Source organism: Lagopus leucura, unplaced genomic scaffold (assembly GCF_019238085.1).
Source record: "Lagopus leucura isolate 7727_CA_CO unplaced genomic scaffold, USGS_WTPT01 Super-Scaffold_100001, whole genome shotgun sequence".
Lineage (NCBI taxonomy): Eukaryota > Metazoa > Chordata > Aves > Galliformes > Phasianidae > Lagopus > Lagopus leucura.
The window spans coordinates 70,127,675-70,143,608 of NW_024962262.1; the positions used below are offsets into that span (position 1 = coordinate 70,127,675).

The 15,934-nt window shown below is 43.1% G+C and overlaps 1 protein-coding gene across 2 annotated transcripts in view; it reads right to left on the minus strand.

Annotated features, from left to right (window-relative positions):
- Positions 1 to 1,633: 1,633 nt before the first annotated feature.
- The window catches only part of PDE9A (phosphodiesterase 9A), a 42,336-nt gene continuing 28,035 nt past the window's right edge, over positions 1,634 to 15,934 (minus strand). For both annotated transcript variants that reach the window (XM_042867089.1, XM_042867090.1), the window contains 10 exons: positions 14,159 to 14,233; positions 11,627 to 11,713; positions 8,646 to 8,750; positions 7,975 to 8,057; positions 6,989 to 7,145; positions 5,762 to 5,875; positions 5,132 to 5,236; positions 3,955 to 4,083; positions 3,677 to 3,772; positions 1,634 to 2,442 (listed from right to left, as the gene is read on the minus strand). In XM_042867089.1, coding sequence (XP_042723023.1) covers positions 2,392 to 2,442; positions 3,677 to 3,772; positions 3,955 to 4,083; positions 5,132 to 5,236; positions 5,762 to 5,875; positions 6,989 to 7,145; positions 7,975 to 8,057; positions 8,646 to 8,750; positions 11,627 to 11,713; positions 14,159 to 14,233 — 1,002 coding nt within the window. In that variant the 3' untranslated portion in view covers positions 1,634 to 2,391. The remainder of the gene's footprint in view (positions 2,443 to 3,676; positions 3,773 to 3,954; positions 4,084 to 5,131; positions 5,237 to 5,761; positions 5,876 to 6,988; positions 7,146 to 7,974; positions 8,058 to 8,645; positions 8,751 to 11,626; positions 11,714 to 14,158; positions 14,234 to 15,934) is intronic.

Here is a 15,934-nt window from a genome sequence, read left to right on the forward strand (position 1 = left end):
ATGAATCACAGCATCAAATATTTTGGAAAACGTAAAAGAAACTAGAATTATGAGAGAACGCCTTACACTCCCCTTGGTTAAACTTATGTTGGGAAGATTCTATAGTTTTATTGTCTCTCCAGAAATTAAATTGTCTCTCCAGAGATTAAAGAATGTTGTGGCATTCCTGTATGTATCATCTAGTCATGATTGCATAGGTTCTCTTTCACAACTGTCTCTAAACAACAGCCTGTTTATTTCCCTGCTTCCAGTAAGCCACACCACGTATGGCAGCATCATGACAGTCATTAGCTTCACCACATTTCTGTAGAACTTCCAATAAGATCAGTGGGATTGCACCAGCATCTCTCTATCCTTTCTCCACAGTAAATGCTCTTCAGGTTGCTCAGGCAAATAACAGAGCCAAAACAAGCAGTAAGAATCATCCATTACAAAAATTCCATGCACTTCAATTAGGGAAAGCTCTGGAGCTTGCACTATGCAATTAGCTACTGTATGCCAGGGTCCCCAGTGAGGCACGCGGGAGTTAAGCACATGCATAAGTCCCTGTTGGATTAGGGTTTATGCTTTAGAGCAAATCCTTCCACTGAAACAAAACTTCCTATCAGGATCTAGCCCTTAAACAATCTTAATGGGAGGAGGGTGCAGTCATGTTCCTACAGCAGGTTTTCTCATCTAATATAACTAGCTCAGTGCAGGACTTGGCATGTCCTGAGCAATTGTTTATAGCTCCTGCACAGCACATCTGCTTTGGGAGCTGATTTGTGACGGAAATCCGCTCAAGTAGAGATGGTAAATTTGATTTATTTGTGAAAAAGAAGAGAAGAATTCCACAGCAAAACAATCTGGGTCACAATGTACTTTGGATTACAGGATTTAGTGCAGAAGAAAAGGCCCAGACCACACAACCCAGATCCAGCTCCCAAGCACCACAAGTTTTGAGGTTAATCAAATCTAGGGCTTAGTTTATTCGTTTGTGAGGATGTCTGTGCAGCTTGGAGCTGACCCCACACTCGGATCTTCTCATCTCCCTGGGGCTCCCCTAGGACTGTGCAAATCCAAGGGTCAGGCACTGCTTCTGTTTGCTTGCAGCAAGCCGAAAGGCACATGCACAAATAGCTGGTAAAGCAGCCAGGCAGGCAGAGGCATTGGTAGAGAGAGCTGACTGTGGGTCCCCACGGGCCTGAGGAGGTGTGCAAGGAGGAATAGGTCGTGCCAGGAGGCAGGCATGTGGCTCAGTGCCATGGCAGCCAAGCTGTGTGAGGAGAAGGCCTTGTGTGTGTAGGGCGGCCTTTCCCCACTGCAAGAAGACCAGAGTGGATGAGCAGCCTGGTGTGGGCTCACCTGTCATGGCTGGTGAGAAGCGGATTTGCATGGTGAGGCAGTGCACTGGAGCCCACAGCGACATCTGGGCTCCTGCCTCTATGAAGACATTGGTGGAAGTGTTGCCCTTGTGATGTGACTGTAAGACCAGCAACGTTACTGAAGCCTCTTCTCTTCAGGAGAGCAGACCCTCCCCTCTCCTGTACAGCCCCTCACCTTGTATTCATTATGAAAGCACTCGTCTGGCAGCAGAGTTGGGTCCTACCTGAGTGTATAACACGAAAGAAAACAAGGACGACTACGACACCCCTTTCTGTAGAAGAATATATTATTTAGCAGATCAGTTTAAAAGTAAAAAAAAAAAATAAAATAAAAATCTGTACATCTTTGAAGGTTCTTCTTGATGCTGTCACTTTTTGCATTCCATTCATGAGGATAAAAACCTGCGCAGTGGTGCTGTGTGGTGCTCCCCTTTGCTTATGCCAAAGGACCCCTGACACTGCTGGGCACAAAGCAAACCTGTAAGTCCATGAAGGCTTCTTCTGACTTCTAGTGCAGAAAAGAAAACTGCATCCACTATGCTGGGCTTCTGAATGTACTGTGAACACTATAAAATTCATAGGATAATACAGAGAAATGTGTTATTAGGGCCTACCTGGCAAACAAAATTATCTGCCAGGCCCCTGTCATTACATAAGCATCTGTTAAGCTGTGCTGTAATAGCATACTGCAGTACAGGTATGTGCAGGATCTTGACTAAAACAAGTTTTCATTTGTTTTGGACACCAGCAGTTTGTTTAACAGAAACGGCTCCTTAGCTCAGCTCCACTTCGTCCCTGGAGACAGCAGTTCCCAGTGCTGGCCATAGAGGCAAACCCAGCAGGGAAGGAGCTGTGCCATGGCCTGCGTGGCACCGCTTGGAAAGGGCATCCATCTTGGTGTCCATCTTGGCCACCTCACCCCAAGTGTCATTTCTGCTGGATTCCGCCACGTCCATTTGGCAAATGCAATGTTTCTCAAGAAGAAAATAACTGTAGGGGCAACATTTTGCTCAAAGTCTTTTTCTTCTCACTTTTCAGTAGTGCCGGTGGTCAGGCTGTCACTTTTCTTCTTCTGCAGCTGCAACGAAGAACAAAACAGTATTAGCGCCACGGACTCAAACAGTGCAGCTTTCCACTGCTGAGACTCCAGCACCCAGCTCCCTACAATTTGTTGTACAGGAGGCCCTGTTTCATCTCAACAGCCCTGAAGTTAGGTCTGGAGGAAACAGAACTCAGTGTTTCTCATCATCTCTCCTGTTAGACTCTAGGGCTATTCGCTGACTCTCATTGTTTGAGGTGATGTCTGAATTCAGGCAGCTCTTATTTTTCTAAGAACTCTTGCAACAACATACCGTTAATTATAGCTCCATCCGTTTGTATAAACTTTCTGCTTTGACAGCTTCTATAAACAGAAGTAAAATTTCAGCTTGGCTTGAAAGATGAAGAGGTCATGGAAAATCTTGCTCTTATCTTATGTTCTTTTTCGCTCCTTTGAGCTCATAAAAGATTTTCTACTCCTTTATCACTCAGTGATCTAAAAACATACATTCTCTGATTAACCAGCCTTAGTATTTGTGCTGCTGAGGTTTTCCTCCAAACAACTTGGAAGGAGGTAAGATCTACAGCCAAAAGCCACCATTCCCCTCATCCATCCAGGGACAACCACGTGAATGAACCTTCATTTCCCATATATCAAGAAATATCAGCACAACTAGTACTCTGGGGCACTTGCCAATTTATTTTAATGACACAGTGATAGAGAGAGTCCTGTCTACATGATGAATTTTTTCATGTCAGAGAAAACCCCAGAGTGTGGTGCCATTTTGATAGGTTTTATTTACTAGTCTCAGCAGGGGAATGAAGCACTGGAAGAGACCTGCAAGGAAGGTGTATCTTGCCATAGAAGGAAAATATGCCTCAGTGGTGCAGTTTCTTGAACTGCACAGGCCCTGAATACCTTCCTGTTACCTAGCCTAGGCCAGCTCCTTCCAGGGGAAGGCAGCTTCCTCCCTGGAAGAAAAGCTTGCTGCTACACTCCCCAGGCCATTATCCCTGGGGCTGGCCTTCAGGTGTCCCTCCTGCTGGCATCTCCCTCCCCATGGTTGAGCTGGGGTGGCTGGAGGATGCCCATATGCATGCCAACAGTTTGTGACACCCACCTGCTTCCAGCTTGGTGTGATGAATATGGTTCTCACCTTTATAAGGATGCTGTAAGCATTCCTACTGCTTCAGAATTAAATAGCTATTAAATTGCAATGTTTAACTTACTAAATCATACCATTTGCTTTACGAAACAGATATTTAGAGCTTACCTCTTTCATAGCATCATCTATCTGTTTTAACTCCTCATAGCGGTCTCTGGACTCCCAAAGGGGCTGAAGCATCATCTCCTCCACTTCAGGGAATAGCTAGGTGAAAACAAGAGAGAGAAGTGCAACATTTCTTTTTGTATTCATAAACCTGCACCTGCTAGAAACAGACTAAAGGTAGACTGTGAAATGAATATCCCCACAGCTATTTGCACACATGCCAGAGCCAGTGTTGAAGCTCTGCAAGCTCCCAGGTCTGGTTCTGGCCTTGGTTGACCCACCTTTGTTACTGTCTCAAACATGGGGATGAGAACAAACTTCAGGAAGCCGATCTGTGCGGTTGGCTTGGTTACTTTATCACGGTCCATAAAAGGCGCCACTGGAAGACCCTCCGATTTTTCTCGGTCACTCTGGAACAAATTCAGGGTTAAAAAACTTTATTCTTGGCTAGAAGCCAAGAGAGCAATGTACCAAGGAGTCCACTAGCTACAGGACAGCGGTTTTCAGATGCAGATCTCAGCAACGTCTGGAGATAACATGGAATAGCAATATTCTTCCCTCAGGCTAATACATCCTGCCTCTGAATAAAGAGAACTCTGATTAGCTACATCTGCACAGCATCAGCAGGTATTCAACCAGAAATTACATGACCTTCTTTAATAATGATTAAAACAAGTTCTGGCTAGCTTGTTCAATGGAGAATAAATCTATTGACTGAAATGAGTTTATTAAGCTACCTACTTGACTGCATAACTCACTGTTTCTATGTGGATTCATGGGCAATGTCACAGACTGTGCTTGCAAAATGATCCTGTTGTAGACTTTCTCTCACCTACTGACTCTGTGAGCACAAAGTGCATTCATTGGGTGACTAAAACAGTAAGTTACACGAATATTGTAATTGTGACAAAAAAGGTGCAGATGCCGTGAGCTAGAAGTGTTCCTGACTCATCATTCAAGGCATTTGTCTCTTGCGAGATGCTGTGTTCAGCTGGGAATCTGGTAAGGAACAAGGGTTTGGGGAGCTTAAATCTGACCTTGCACACCTCAGCAAGTCTTCTGCTTTCTCATTCGAAAATGTTCACGCATTAAAAAAATAATCTGAACTAGTTCTCTTGTAACTTGATATCATTCACTTGACATCTTTCTTCTGCCATTGCTCTTGCCCTTTTAGCTCAAAAAACATTTCTATGTCAAACAACCTTGAAAGGCTGCTAGAACAAGCTGTCTGCTAGCATTAGGATTTCTAGGTTGCTGTTGTCTTTCCTCTATGATCTACAGTCAATTGCATTCACTTGCATTCTGAACAGCTTCTATTGCTGACATGCTGTCCTTCCATAAATGAACCCTTTCTGTCCTACAGATAGCCTGGCCTATCTGGCAGCAGAGCTCTCATGGCTCAGGTGGGATGCAGCCACAGCAGCTGGCTGTGGAAGTGTGCTGCACCTTCATTCTTACCTGCATAAAATATTCCTCTAGCAAGCAGTCTACCCAGGGCTCAGCGACTTCCATTGGGCGGACTTCATTGGAGATATCACAGCATTTTATCAGTATCATCTTCAGCTGAAAGAGGATAATACTTTAATACTGCAGTTTTCATGCCAGCTCTATTTCTTCCAGATAGAACACTTGTCTTCATAACATGGTGAAGGGAAATGCTCTCAAACAGAAAGGACAGCTTTAGGATTAAATGAGGGTTCTTAAATGGATTATATTCCACTCTCCCAGTTACCCTGTGTAAATTACTTATCTATATGCTCTCTGCCTCAGTTTTTTTGCCTATAACATTGGGATGAATCCCAGTAGGACATGTGCTTCTTGCTGTGTGAAGAGGATCAACCCTGAAAGACCACGTACTCTTTGTGGAACAGCATTCAGAGGCCATGGAGAATGTCTTCCCTGGATGTTAAAGGCTCCAGGATTTTTAAAGCTGGAGTAGTCTATTTTCTATAGAGAAATTCCAAATTTTAAATATTTTTGGTGAAGTAGAAAATTGGTTTTTAACAGTGTGTTTTGAATCTTGATTTTTAAACGAATGAACACTCATCTACAAGAACAGAAAAATGATAATCCACAAAATCTCCTTACGCAGGTCATGTGTTCTTCATTTGAGTAATCAAAATTTTCCATTTTTTCCTTGAAAGAGTCCAGTATTTCCGCATGTCTCGCCATGTCGGTAGCCAGAATTAATGTAATTATCCCCTAGGAGAGAAAACATATTAATACATCAGTTTGACATTCTTTGTAAAGTCTATTATTGCAGAGAAAAATAGAGGCTTGTGCACAGAAACCCTCAGATGATTACACTGTTAAGACTGATCAGACCTGAAATCACCAGGGAAACTGGAAAAGAGTTACAAAGAGTATATGAAAATTTCTGTAACTGGTGTGATATTCCAAAGCCATTGAGATTTTTCCTTTCTGATTGACTAATTGTGGAAAGAAGCTCTACAAAGGGATGTTAAAGGCCACTTTCTATTCACCAAGATCCACTTTTGGCCCCTTGCAAAGCAATATGTACTTTGATACTGACTCTTAACAAAGTCAACACAGAAGAGAGAAAAAACAGTAGATGTGGATGTCCTCAGTGCTCATCCTCCTTGTTTGAAGGGCTTTGAAATATCCAGCTGCAACTAATATGGTAGAGCTTTGTTTGCTCCTGACAGACATGACTTATGATGGGAAAATATGTGGTTAATTTAAAATTGAAGATTTTTATGCAGATTAGACCATTTGTGGCTCATGCCTGCTTCTCATGCATTGGCAGAATCAATGGCTCGCAATGGACCAGCACATGAGCCCTTGCACTGATCTACTGTTTCAGCTGGTGTGCATCATGTATAAACTAAAAATAATTTTTGGTCCTTACTGCTCTAATGGGAATTCTAGCACTGTTCCTGGTCTCAGGAGTAGCCATGACGACTCTCAGTCCACCAGAGCCTCTTCCAACAGTAGAAGTGTTCTTTTGTTGAGCATCTTTTCCTATTTAGAAGCCCCACATTTAAAACTAATGCAATATTCTCTTAAAGCATAAACTTCTGGCATGAGAGCAATAATCCCAGTCAGAGCTAATTGGCTCCTTCAAAAAATGTCATAGTCTTTAATAGTCAGAACGTGCTCATTATTTCTTAGCAAGACATTCCAGGGAGCGCTCCTTTGGAAATTTTCCAAGGATCCCTTTTGGATCCTCCCAGTGTGAGGGGCTTTTTTCAGTCCTACCTTCTGGGGACTGATGCAGCACCGCAGCCTTCCCTGCTGTGCATACTGCATCTCCAGGAACAGTCTGTATTGCACAGATGGGACCGGAATTCATACCTGTCTTATCTGTTTGAATTGGTCCTGGTCAACATTGGAGAAAATGTTGTATTCTGGCTGGGAAATGATCTGGAAAGCCACAGCACAGTGATGGTTCTCCAGTGGGGAGATGTCATTGTAGCGTACCGCCAGCTCCGTTCGTGCATTTATCTGATAGCTGATATAAAGAAAAACAATGAGAGCTCCTGCAGACGCACACCAGCTGCTTCCTTTTATTTACATTCTTCTGAATACTTATTCAATTAGCTGCAGTTCGGTTCTTATTGCTAATACTAAATTAGATTTTTAGAGAAGACGGATATTACTTTAATATCATCTCAGGCACTCTTCCCCTCCACTTATTTATTTATTTATCCTATTTAACCAAGTAGCTTAAAATGACATGAAGCAAACACAGAAGGAACCTGGCTTCATCCAACTCCTGCTGATGCTGACGGACAGATTCTTACTGGTCTCAGTCAACTGAGTTCTGTGCTTATTTAATGAGTATCTGCAAATGTATTAGATTATCACATTTTGTTTTTCATACGTGAATGCACACAAAGGTGACCATGTGTCAACAAAGCTATTTTCCAGTATGATAATAAATAGAATAATGTACATTTCATCATTTGTAATTGCAAAATAATGTGCAAGTCAAATATCCCTTGGCACTTTTTCTGCAAATATTCCATCTTGCTTAGCAGAACTATACCCATTTCTGCACTCATTCTCTCCTCTCTGAAATATTTACCTTGTTTTCTCAGGCGCTGGGGGAAGATCTGAGGCAGAAATATGAAAAAGCCTTTTCTTTTCAGAGCCAAGGCCAGCTGGCAGCCCCAACCCAACCTGAGCTTTCCTGCCTTGGCCCATGTATGAGCTAGCAGTAGGGCCTTGGGGGAAGGCCACTGCCAGCTCAAGCTGTGAGAAGGAAAACCTGATCCACCAAAAATGCCGGCTGGCCTTACCTCCCCAACCGAACCCAAGGCAAGCACAAGCAGACTTACGTGTTGTTATAGCCTGGATGGTCCAAGTCGTGGCACACTGCTGCCGTCATGAGAATCAAGATGTCAATTTGGGAAAATTTCTCCTGCAAAATAAACACGTTAATGTAGCATTGTGATTTCTATTAAGTCTGTCCCCAGAAATGAATAGAATTGAAAAAAAAAACCACATTTACATTTCAAGGAGAGGCAAACTGAGCAAAATGAAGTATTTTTCTGTATGTCAGTTTATTTCAGTGAAGAAAGAGAATTCCGCCTTCCCTTCCAGCAGAAATGACTCAGATTTGCCTTTGTTATATTAAATAGCAGCAGCACAGAGAAGCCAATTTTCTCAAAATTTATTTCAGAGATGATATAAAAGCACTGAGATAGTACCACTGTCCCTTACAAGTCACCTGAGCATCTTGATAAGTTAAGGCAGGGCTGGGGCATAGCTGCCATGACATGCTTATTAACTAAATCCATGACAAGAGTGAGAAAAACTAATACAGTGTCTTCTGAATAGAATGAACTTCCATTCAGATAAGTTTTTCTGCATACTCTTCCTGGCAAGAAAAGCCAGAAACTGTATAGCTATGGAGAAAAAAAAAAAAGAAACAGAAAAAAAAAAAAGAAAGAAAAAAAAAAGGTGATTTTAACTGAATCAGATCTGGTTTGCACAGAAATATGCATACCTGAAGATTGCAGAGTGAGATCATGCTGTACATCATCTGGGTCACACAAAAGCAGTGCCGGAAATTGTGGAACGGGTTGTTTCTGTAGTTGTCATGAATGCAAAGCTGTGGGGAAAGGGTGCAGAGTGGTCATGAAGGAGAGTCATTTTCTTTGTGAAAATATATATATGCGTGCTTTTCGTCCCTCCTGTAAACACCCTTTGGCTCCACAAAGCCCTGCAGAGCCCAGCATCCTAATGTGCTAGGACAGGGCGACAGCTCAAGGGTCTGATTCTGGGGAAGGATAAGAGATTGCTGTCTTCCAGGTCTGCTGGCAGATGAAGCCTGCAAGAAGTGCAACCCAGGCTGGAGAGAGGGCACTGTGCTGTGATACTGAATTGGCATTTCAAACTGCACAGCGGGTAAACATCAACAGTGTGCAGAGAGCTCAAAGTACACCCCCCAGAACCCTTCTTGCTTAAAGCATCCTTCCAAAGGATAAATTTCCTATAAGAGTCCTCAAGCCTCATCAGGATCAAACCCTTCAACTGGGGATCTGCCTTTTAGGAGGCCTCAAGGCTCTGTGTGAATCCAAGAGACCTTTGGGTTTTCAATGTTCATGAAATATTTGTCGGCTTCACTGCAAAAGCTCTTTTGCAATATGGACTTCAGAAATATGTCATTAATTTATATTAATAACTCATAGAATAGTTTGTGTTGGAGAAGACCACAAAGATCAACCAGTCCAACCATCAGCCCACCCCCACTGTGCCCACTGCCCATGTCCCTCAGTGCCACATCCACACGGCTCTTGAACACCTCCAGGGATGGTGACACCACCACCTCCCTGGGCAGTCTGTGTCAGTGCCACACCACTCCTTCTGAGAAGAAATGTTTCCTGCTATCCAACCAGGCTTGCGAGCGGTGGGTGGCATCTCACAGCCACCGCATGGACATGTGGCCGTGCCCAGGCACTGTACGGCACAGAGGGATGTGATGTATACACTACAGCAGAGCTCTGCACATCCCCGGGGAGTCCTGACTCAGAGCACTGTAGTGACTGGGCAGTATTAGTCATCCTTCCTTCTGCTTCCTGGAACATTTCCATAGCCAGCGTATGTAGCAGTAGGAAAGCAAGTGTATGCAGGAGGTGGCTTTTTCTCATCCACTTACGTTCAAACTGGTGCCCACGCTATGCCTGAGGAGGTGACATAGTGGAAGCAGAGTCCTTCGGGTTTTTTAATCAGCCTTCTGTGAAACTGGTGTTTGAGAGAGGAATCCTCTCCCTGCTGTAGGTTTGTGCAAAATACGTACAAAGCTCCTCTTATTGTTCTCAAATGCTAGCGCTAGCAAATGACTCGGAATGCAGACTAATAGGAAGCTGCCTGCTGTAGTGCTGGTGGGTAGCATGTTTATGTGTGTTGACATATCACCTTGTTTCCTGTGTTTTCAGGCTGTGAGACGGGAGGAGGAAATTTTCTGTTTTATCTGCTCTGTCTTAGCCTTGATTATATTGGGTTTCATCCTACCCTTTTTGTTCATCTGCTTTTTAAGCTCTGCACTACTAACCTTTTCATCTGCCTTCTTTGGGGAGAGATTTCCCCTGTCTTGATCATTTTTTCTCTCCCAATTAGTGTATTCATAGCGTTCTTTTATAATGGCTAAACCAGTCCTACATTAGCTCCTACAATAAGCTCCAACCTTATTCCTTATCTAGAGACCTGGCAACATCAGTCCATTTATCTCTTATTCCAGCTCTAATCACTCTAATGCCTTGTTGGAATCAGCCCATAGCAGCACCCCAAGCAGGGATAACTTCAGCCCTGTGCGTGTTGCTGCTCTTGCTGTTCTTGTTGGAATGAGGTTTTGTGTTTCCTAGACACCTTCTGTATGGAATTTATTAAGTCCTTTCTGGAGGTAATCATTCAAAGCAACCTTCTCCATTCTCGGCATACTCTTCAAATAATTAGGAGAGACTGTCGAGACATAATTCTTCTTTACCAGAATCATATGAAACATCCATACAATGAACATGATGTTTTTAATTCTTATTTAGATCAGCTTGCTGACTGGAGGAGTAAGTTTTACTAACTGTAGCTCAGAGTGTCATCAGATCCTTCTTAAATAATTTGGCAGAACATCTACTGTTCCTCGTCCTCTAGGAACACAATGGGTTTTTCTGAGAAAGCCAATGTTAAGCTTTTTAGAAATTTGTTTTTCTTGTGCTCCTCCTTGGATCTGATGCCACTGATTTTTTAATGCTCCAGTGCCTCTTCAGACATCTTAGTTTTGGTATGCTCTTGCCCTTTTCATGTCTTTTATCTCTCCCACATTCTCAACAATAAAGACTAAGAGAAAGAAAGTTATTTAGCTTCTCAGCAATTCCTTTTCCATCCTGTCTTGCTCTTTTACTCCTTGTGATTTAACACATCAAATCACAGAAACACAGAATCATAGAGGTTGGAAGAAACCTCTGGATATCAGTAGTCCAACCCCCTGCTAAAGCAGGTGACTCTACAACTGGCAGGCTGTGCCAGTGCTCTGTCACCCTCACAATAAAGAAGTTCTTTCTCATTTTTGTATGGAATTTCCTGTGTTTCATTCTGTGCCTGTTTCCTCTTCACCTGTCACTGAGTGTCACTGAAAAGAGCCTGGCATATCCACTGGATTCCCATTGTTTAGATATCTATAAATTGAGGTTTTCTGGCCATATCTGAAGACACCCATCTCTGCTTCCATTTGGTACCAAGAGCATTCACTGAAATGAACTGCTCTCTGCAATAGAAAGCTCAGCAAACCAATGCATGGCAAAAAAACTGTCATTAAGAATTGTGATCAGTGACCACAAGAATGCAAACATTTGCTGAAGGACTTACATTTTAAGAATTTGTATAGTTTACTGCTTTTAGAGGGATAACTTGTGTGAGCCAAATGAATTCCTCGTTTCAGTATTTTGTTTTGTACTAGAAAGATTGCAAACATCAGTAATTTGAAACACTTACCAACCACCTCTTTAATGTGATGGGGTTGATGTTGAAGTCTTTGACCAGTCCAAGATCATGGTACATATGCTCCAAGCAGCTCAGCATCTGCAGCCAAGGAGAGGTTATTGGCATGGTAAATGTCAGTTGGGTTTATGATATGTTGCAAAGTGAATTTCCTCCTTGTACACATTGAGTAATTGCATGGCCCTCTTGTCAAGATGAAAGAAAGATGTTTGAAGATTGCATGATTAAAAACAGTGCAAGAGGGGAGGCAGAAAGGCTCTGAGAGCTTTTTGAAGTAGACAGATTGCTGTGGACTTCATAGGTTTTGTGCTAGGGTTGGAGTCATAGCCCCTCTCTTCAGTAATGGTGATTCATGTGAATCACAGCAATTCCTTCTCATGAAACAGTATAGCCATTTTTCTAATTCAGGAGGGATATGGTCTTGTTCTAGTGCTCATTTAAATCAGTGATGGAGATGGCTGAGGTTCTAGTTGTACAGAAAATGACAGCAGCAAGCAAGGTATCTTTGAAGAAATATATCTACATCTTCTCTCCTTGGGAATTTCTGTGCTCTATAAACAACTTTTTTAATACAGATTTCCTTTCCAATAGAAGACCTCTGGTTTCAACGCTACAAAAACAGGAGGTTTGTGAGCACCCTAAGCTCTAGCTGGGACTTCTAGCAGCTACGATGCACAGATGGGCTGCTCCTTTGAATGCATCTAATCTGCAGCAGGAAGGGGAAGGCAGGCACTGCTGCTCCCAGTTCATTTTCAGGGTTGGAAAATATTGCAAATGAAGGGTATCAATATTTAGGTATCTGGGAGCACAGCAGCTGCCACCTACTAGAAATGAACAGATTACTGGGAGTTCAGGAGTGCATGTTATTCATATTTCCATCTCTGAAGGCAAAATCTACAGAGGATAAATGCATTCACTACATTGGCCTGTTCTCTGATCTCAGACTATGGTTCTCAGACTGTGGACTGAGCTAGGAATTTTAATATGTTGAGTATAATGTCACAAATGTGGCCTTGGAGATATTGGGTCTCTTTTAAACTCTCCAGAAAAAAAGAAAAAAGTTTTCATCTATTGAATTTTTATGCTTACCCAGGGAATACACAGAGTTCACGCAGTACCAAGGGGGCTGGCTTTGAGTCATTCAAACAGAAAGAAAAAGATTTTCTTACAAGACCAGAAGCCACACCACGTGGCCAGGATTCTGCTGTAGATCTGTTGACTTGTTCTTAGCCCATCTGAACCACAGAAATTAGGGTTTGCAGCCTGCCTGCTCCACATGGAGCACATGGGCAGATGCTCACTGCTAAATAAGCATTGACAGAATTGAAATATTTCCTGTAAACATGAACCAGAGCAGAAAGGCTGAGACAAACCCATATGGTGCCCTGCTCTCATGCTTGCACAGCATATTATTGCAGAGCAGCAGGCCTCCTCTCAGAGCGTGCCTGATCTCCTCACCCTCCTGTTAGCCTCCTTCACGCCACCAGATAGTGTTTCCTAGTACTTTGAATGAGTTACTGTGCTAAAACTCTATGTCTCAGCACACAAGAATCCGTAGATAATGGTTTTTGCCTGTGGTTTGTCCCTGTTCTTTCTTAATAGCCAAAGCAATGAGCCAAAATGCTGTGGTTCACCTGGCAGGTCATAATTCTGTCTTGCTTTAAAGAATTGACAGCCATTCAAAATCTGGAGGCGAGCCATCTTGTATGGCTGTGGTATGTAAGAAAAGGATGGGGAAGTAAGTGGTGAACACCAGCCATGGCTTGGCAAAGACCAAGGGACACTCTGCCAGCCTCTGCCAGGGAGACTGACCCAAAGGTACCAGAGAGTTCCTCTGTTCTCCCATCAGTCAGAGGCAACATCCAGCCGGATATAGGCTGCTTCTGTAGGAGAAGTGTGGGGTGTTTTTCCTTGTCATGTTACTATAGAGTCAGAATGACTTTTGTATGTTTCTTATTGAGACAGTAATTAAAGTAACTGCAGCTGGAGATGCTTCTAGAACGACCCAGCAACAGCAATAAGAAAAATAAGAAGATAAATCAGTAAGTACAGACTGATAAGTTCATGCAGCCTCTTCACAATGCCCTGCAGAAAAACCCTTTCCTAAAGGGATGTGAATCAATGCATGCAGCTCTGCCTGCCTTCATGCGGCAGCATAAAGCTCCACTGATTTAAGCAAAGTTACTGCTGGTGCCCTGAAGCATGTACTTTGTTAGGGATGGAACTGTTCAGACCAAACAGCACAGGAGAGCTCCTATGGCAGAAACAATTGTGGAATGGTCACTCTGGGACATTACTAGGAAGAGATTAAAGTAAAAATAAAGAGAAGTTAGAGTATCACAATCACCATATCAGGTATCTGTTAGGGAAAAGTACTGTGTTATGGTGTGAAATGAGAATGAAAAAAAAATACACTGAGCAAAGGGCAGGGGAAAGAAAAAAATGCTCAGGCCTATTTGAACGGATTCCTCTGGCTTTGCTGGCTCTCAGAAAGACAGCAAAACTAGCTTAGCAGGGCATCAATACCTCATTGGGCTCCCACAACCAGACATCAAATGTTGGTTTCCGAAGTGCTTCTATGGTCTCCTGGGACAGCATGTACTGTGGACAGAAAGGCAGCCAGAGTTAGTGAGGGCCCCTTAACTAGTCTCAACCACAGGGGATTTAGCTGGATTTCCCAAGGAAAGAGCAACACATCTTCTACTTGCCAGTGGCTCGCTGCTGGTTGGCTGAGATAGAATCATAGAATCTTAAGTAGGAAAAGACCTCTGGCATCATTCAGTTCAATCACCAGCTCACCTCCACCATGCACACTGCCCATGTTTCTCAGTGCCACATCCACACAGTTCTTGAGCACCTCCAGGGACAGTGACTCCACCACCTCCCTGGGCAGCCTGTGCCACTGCCTCAACACTCCTTCTGAGAAGGAATTTTTCCTAATGTCCAAACTGAATCTCCCCTGGCACAACTTTAAGGCCATTCCCTCTTGTCCTATCGCTGTTACCTGGGAAACAGGAGGGAGGGGTCTGGAAGAAAGAGAGGAGAGCAGAGGCGTTATGGTTGGGCTCGAGGGTAAATTTGCAAAGGGCACAGTGCACAGACTGGCTGCACTAGCACGAAGCATTGCAACACATGGTGTAGCTGGTCTCAGAGAGATGCTGCAGAGCTGGTGCTTGTAATGCTAAATTAGCTGGCGGGTGTGATACATCAGCTTTGGAGTGATTTATGCTCTCACTTTGAGTATTTTTTTCAAGAATGCCCATGTTTTCAAAGTGGTTGTCAGCCAGTGTGGTTAGAGCAATTTTTTATCGTTATGCTCAGAGGCTTTGAACAAAATGGAGCTCATCAGTCAGTTACAGTTTGTTTATGAAATAAAAAGAAGGAACGTGGAGGGCTAAAAGACCAGTCCATAGCTGCTCTTTCCTGAATCACATTTTTGAAGCTCTGTTGATCAGAGTCTCTCTGGGACACGAAAGCCTTGTAGCTTTAATTGGCCCATTTACTGTGGCTGTCTCTAATTAGTTTGGGCTTACTGCACTGAGCAAGTGAATGAAATTTTCTGAGTCTCAAATTGCTGATACTTAAGGAAGATAACACTGAAGATGAATGTTCCTTCTCAAGAAGTCAGTTATTTTTGCTTCTGAATATATAATATTCATGTAATCTGATGTTCTGCAAGAAATGAATTGGTTGTACTGATTTGTTATTTGGTAACATCTCCTTTCAGCGGATCCATCAATTATTAGCCTCACTTGAAACTGGACAAATCCAGTCCCTGACAAGTAATAATGAATCTACCAAATTCATCTAACAGAAGCCAAGCTCCCTCTGAAACTAAAATCCCTGTGAGTTTTGGTCCCCGGGCAATACAGACTACTGGCTTACCCTGCAATCACTCAGTACAACTGTAGTTGTTAATTCAAGGTCCTAATATAATAGCAATTGATCTAAAGAAGTTGATCTGACCTATATACTTATCAAGGGAAGGAAATCAGTTTTACAACTGGTATGTTTTATGGAAACATGCGTTAGTGTCAGGAACTCAGGACTAATGGGTTAATGAAAAGAAATGTAAGGTGTTTCCTGATGCTACTCTCTAAAGCTCTAAAGACCAATATGCAAGGATGCATGTCCACATTACATGCCTTGAGAGCAACCAAGGCAGCTTTGTGTTGTTTGCACACAAAATGAGCTGGTGTTTTGTCAAGGTGTGTGCTGGGCATGGAGCAGAGCACACCTGGTAGCTCTGAATAAGGCCTTTGGGCAAAGGTGGCTGGTGCAAGGATTGAAGGTCTGGTGTGC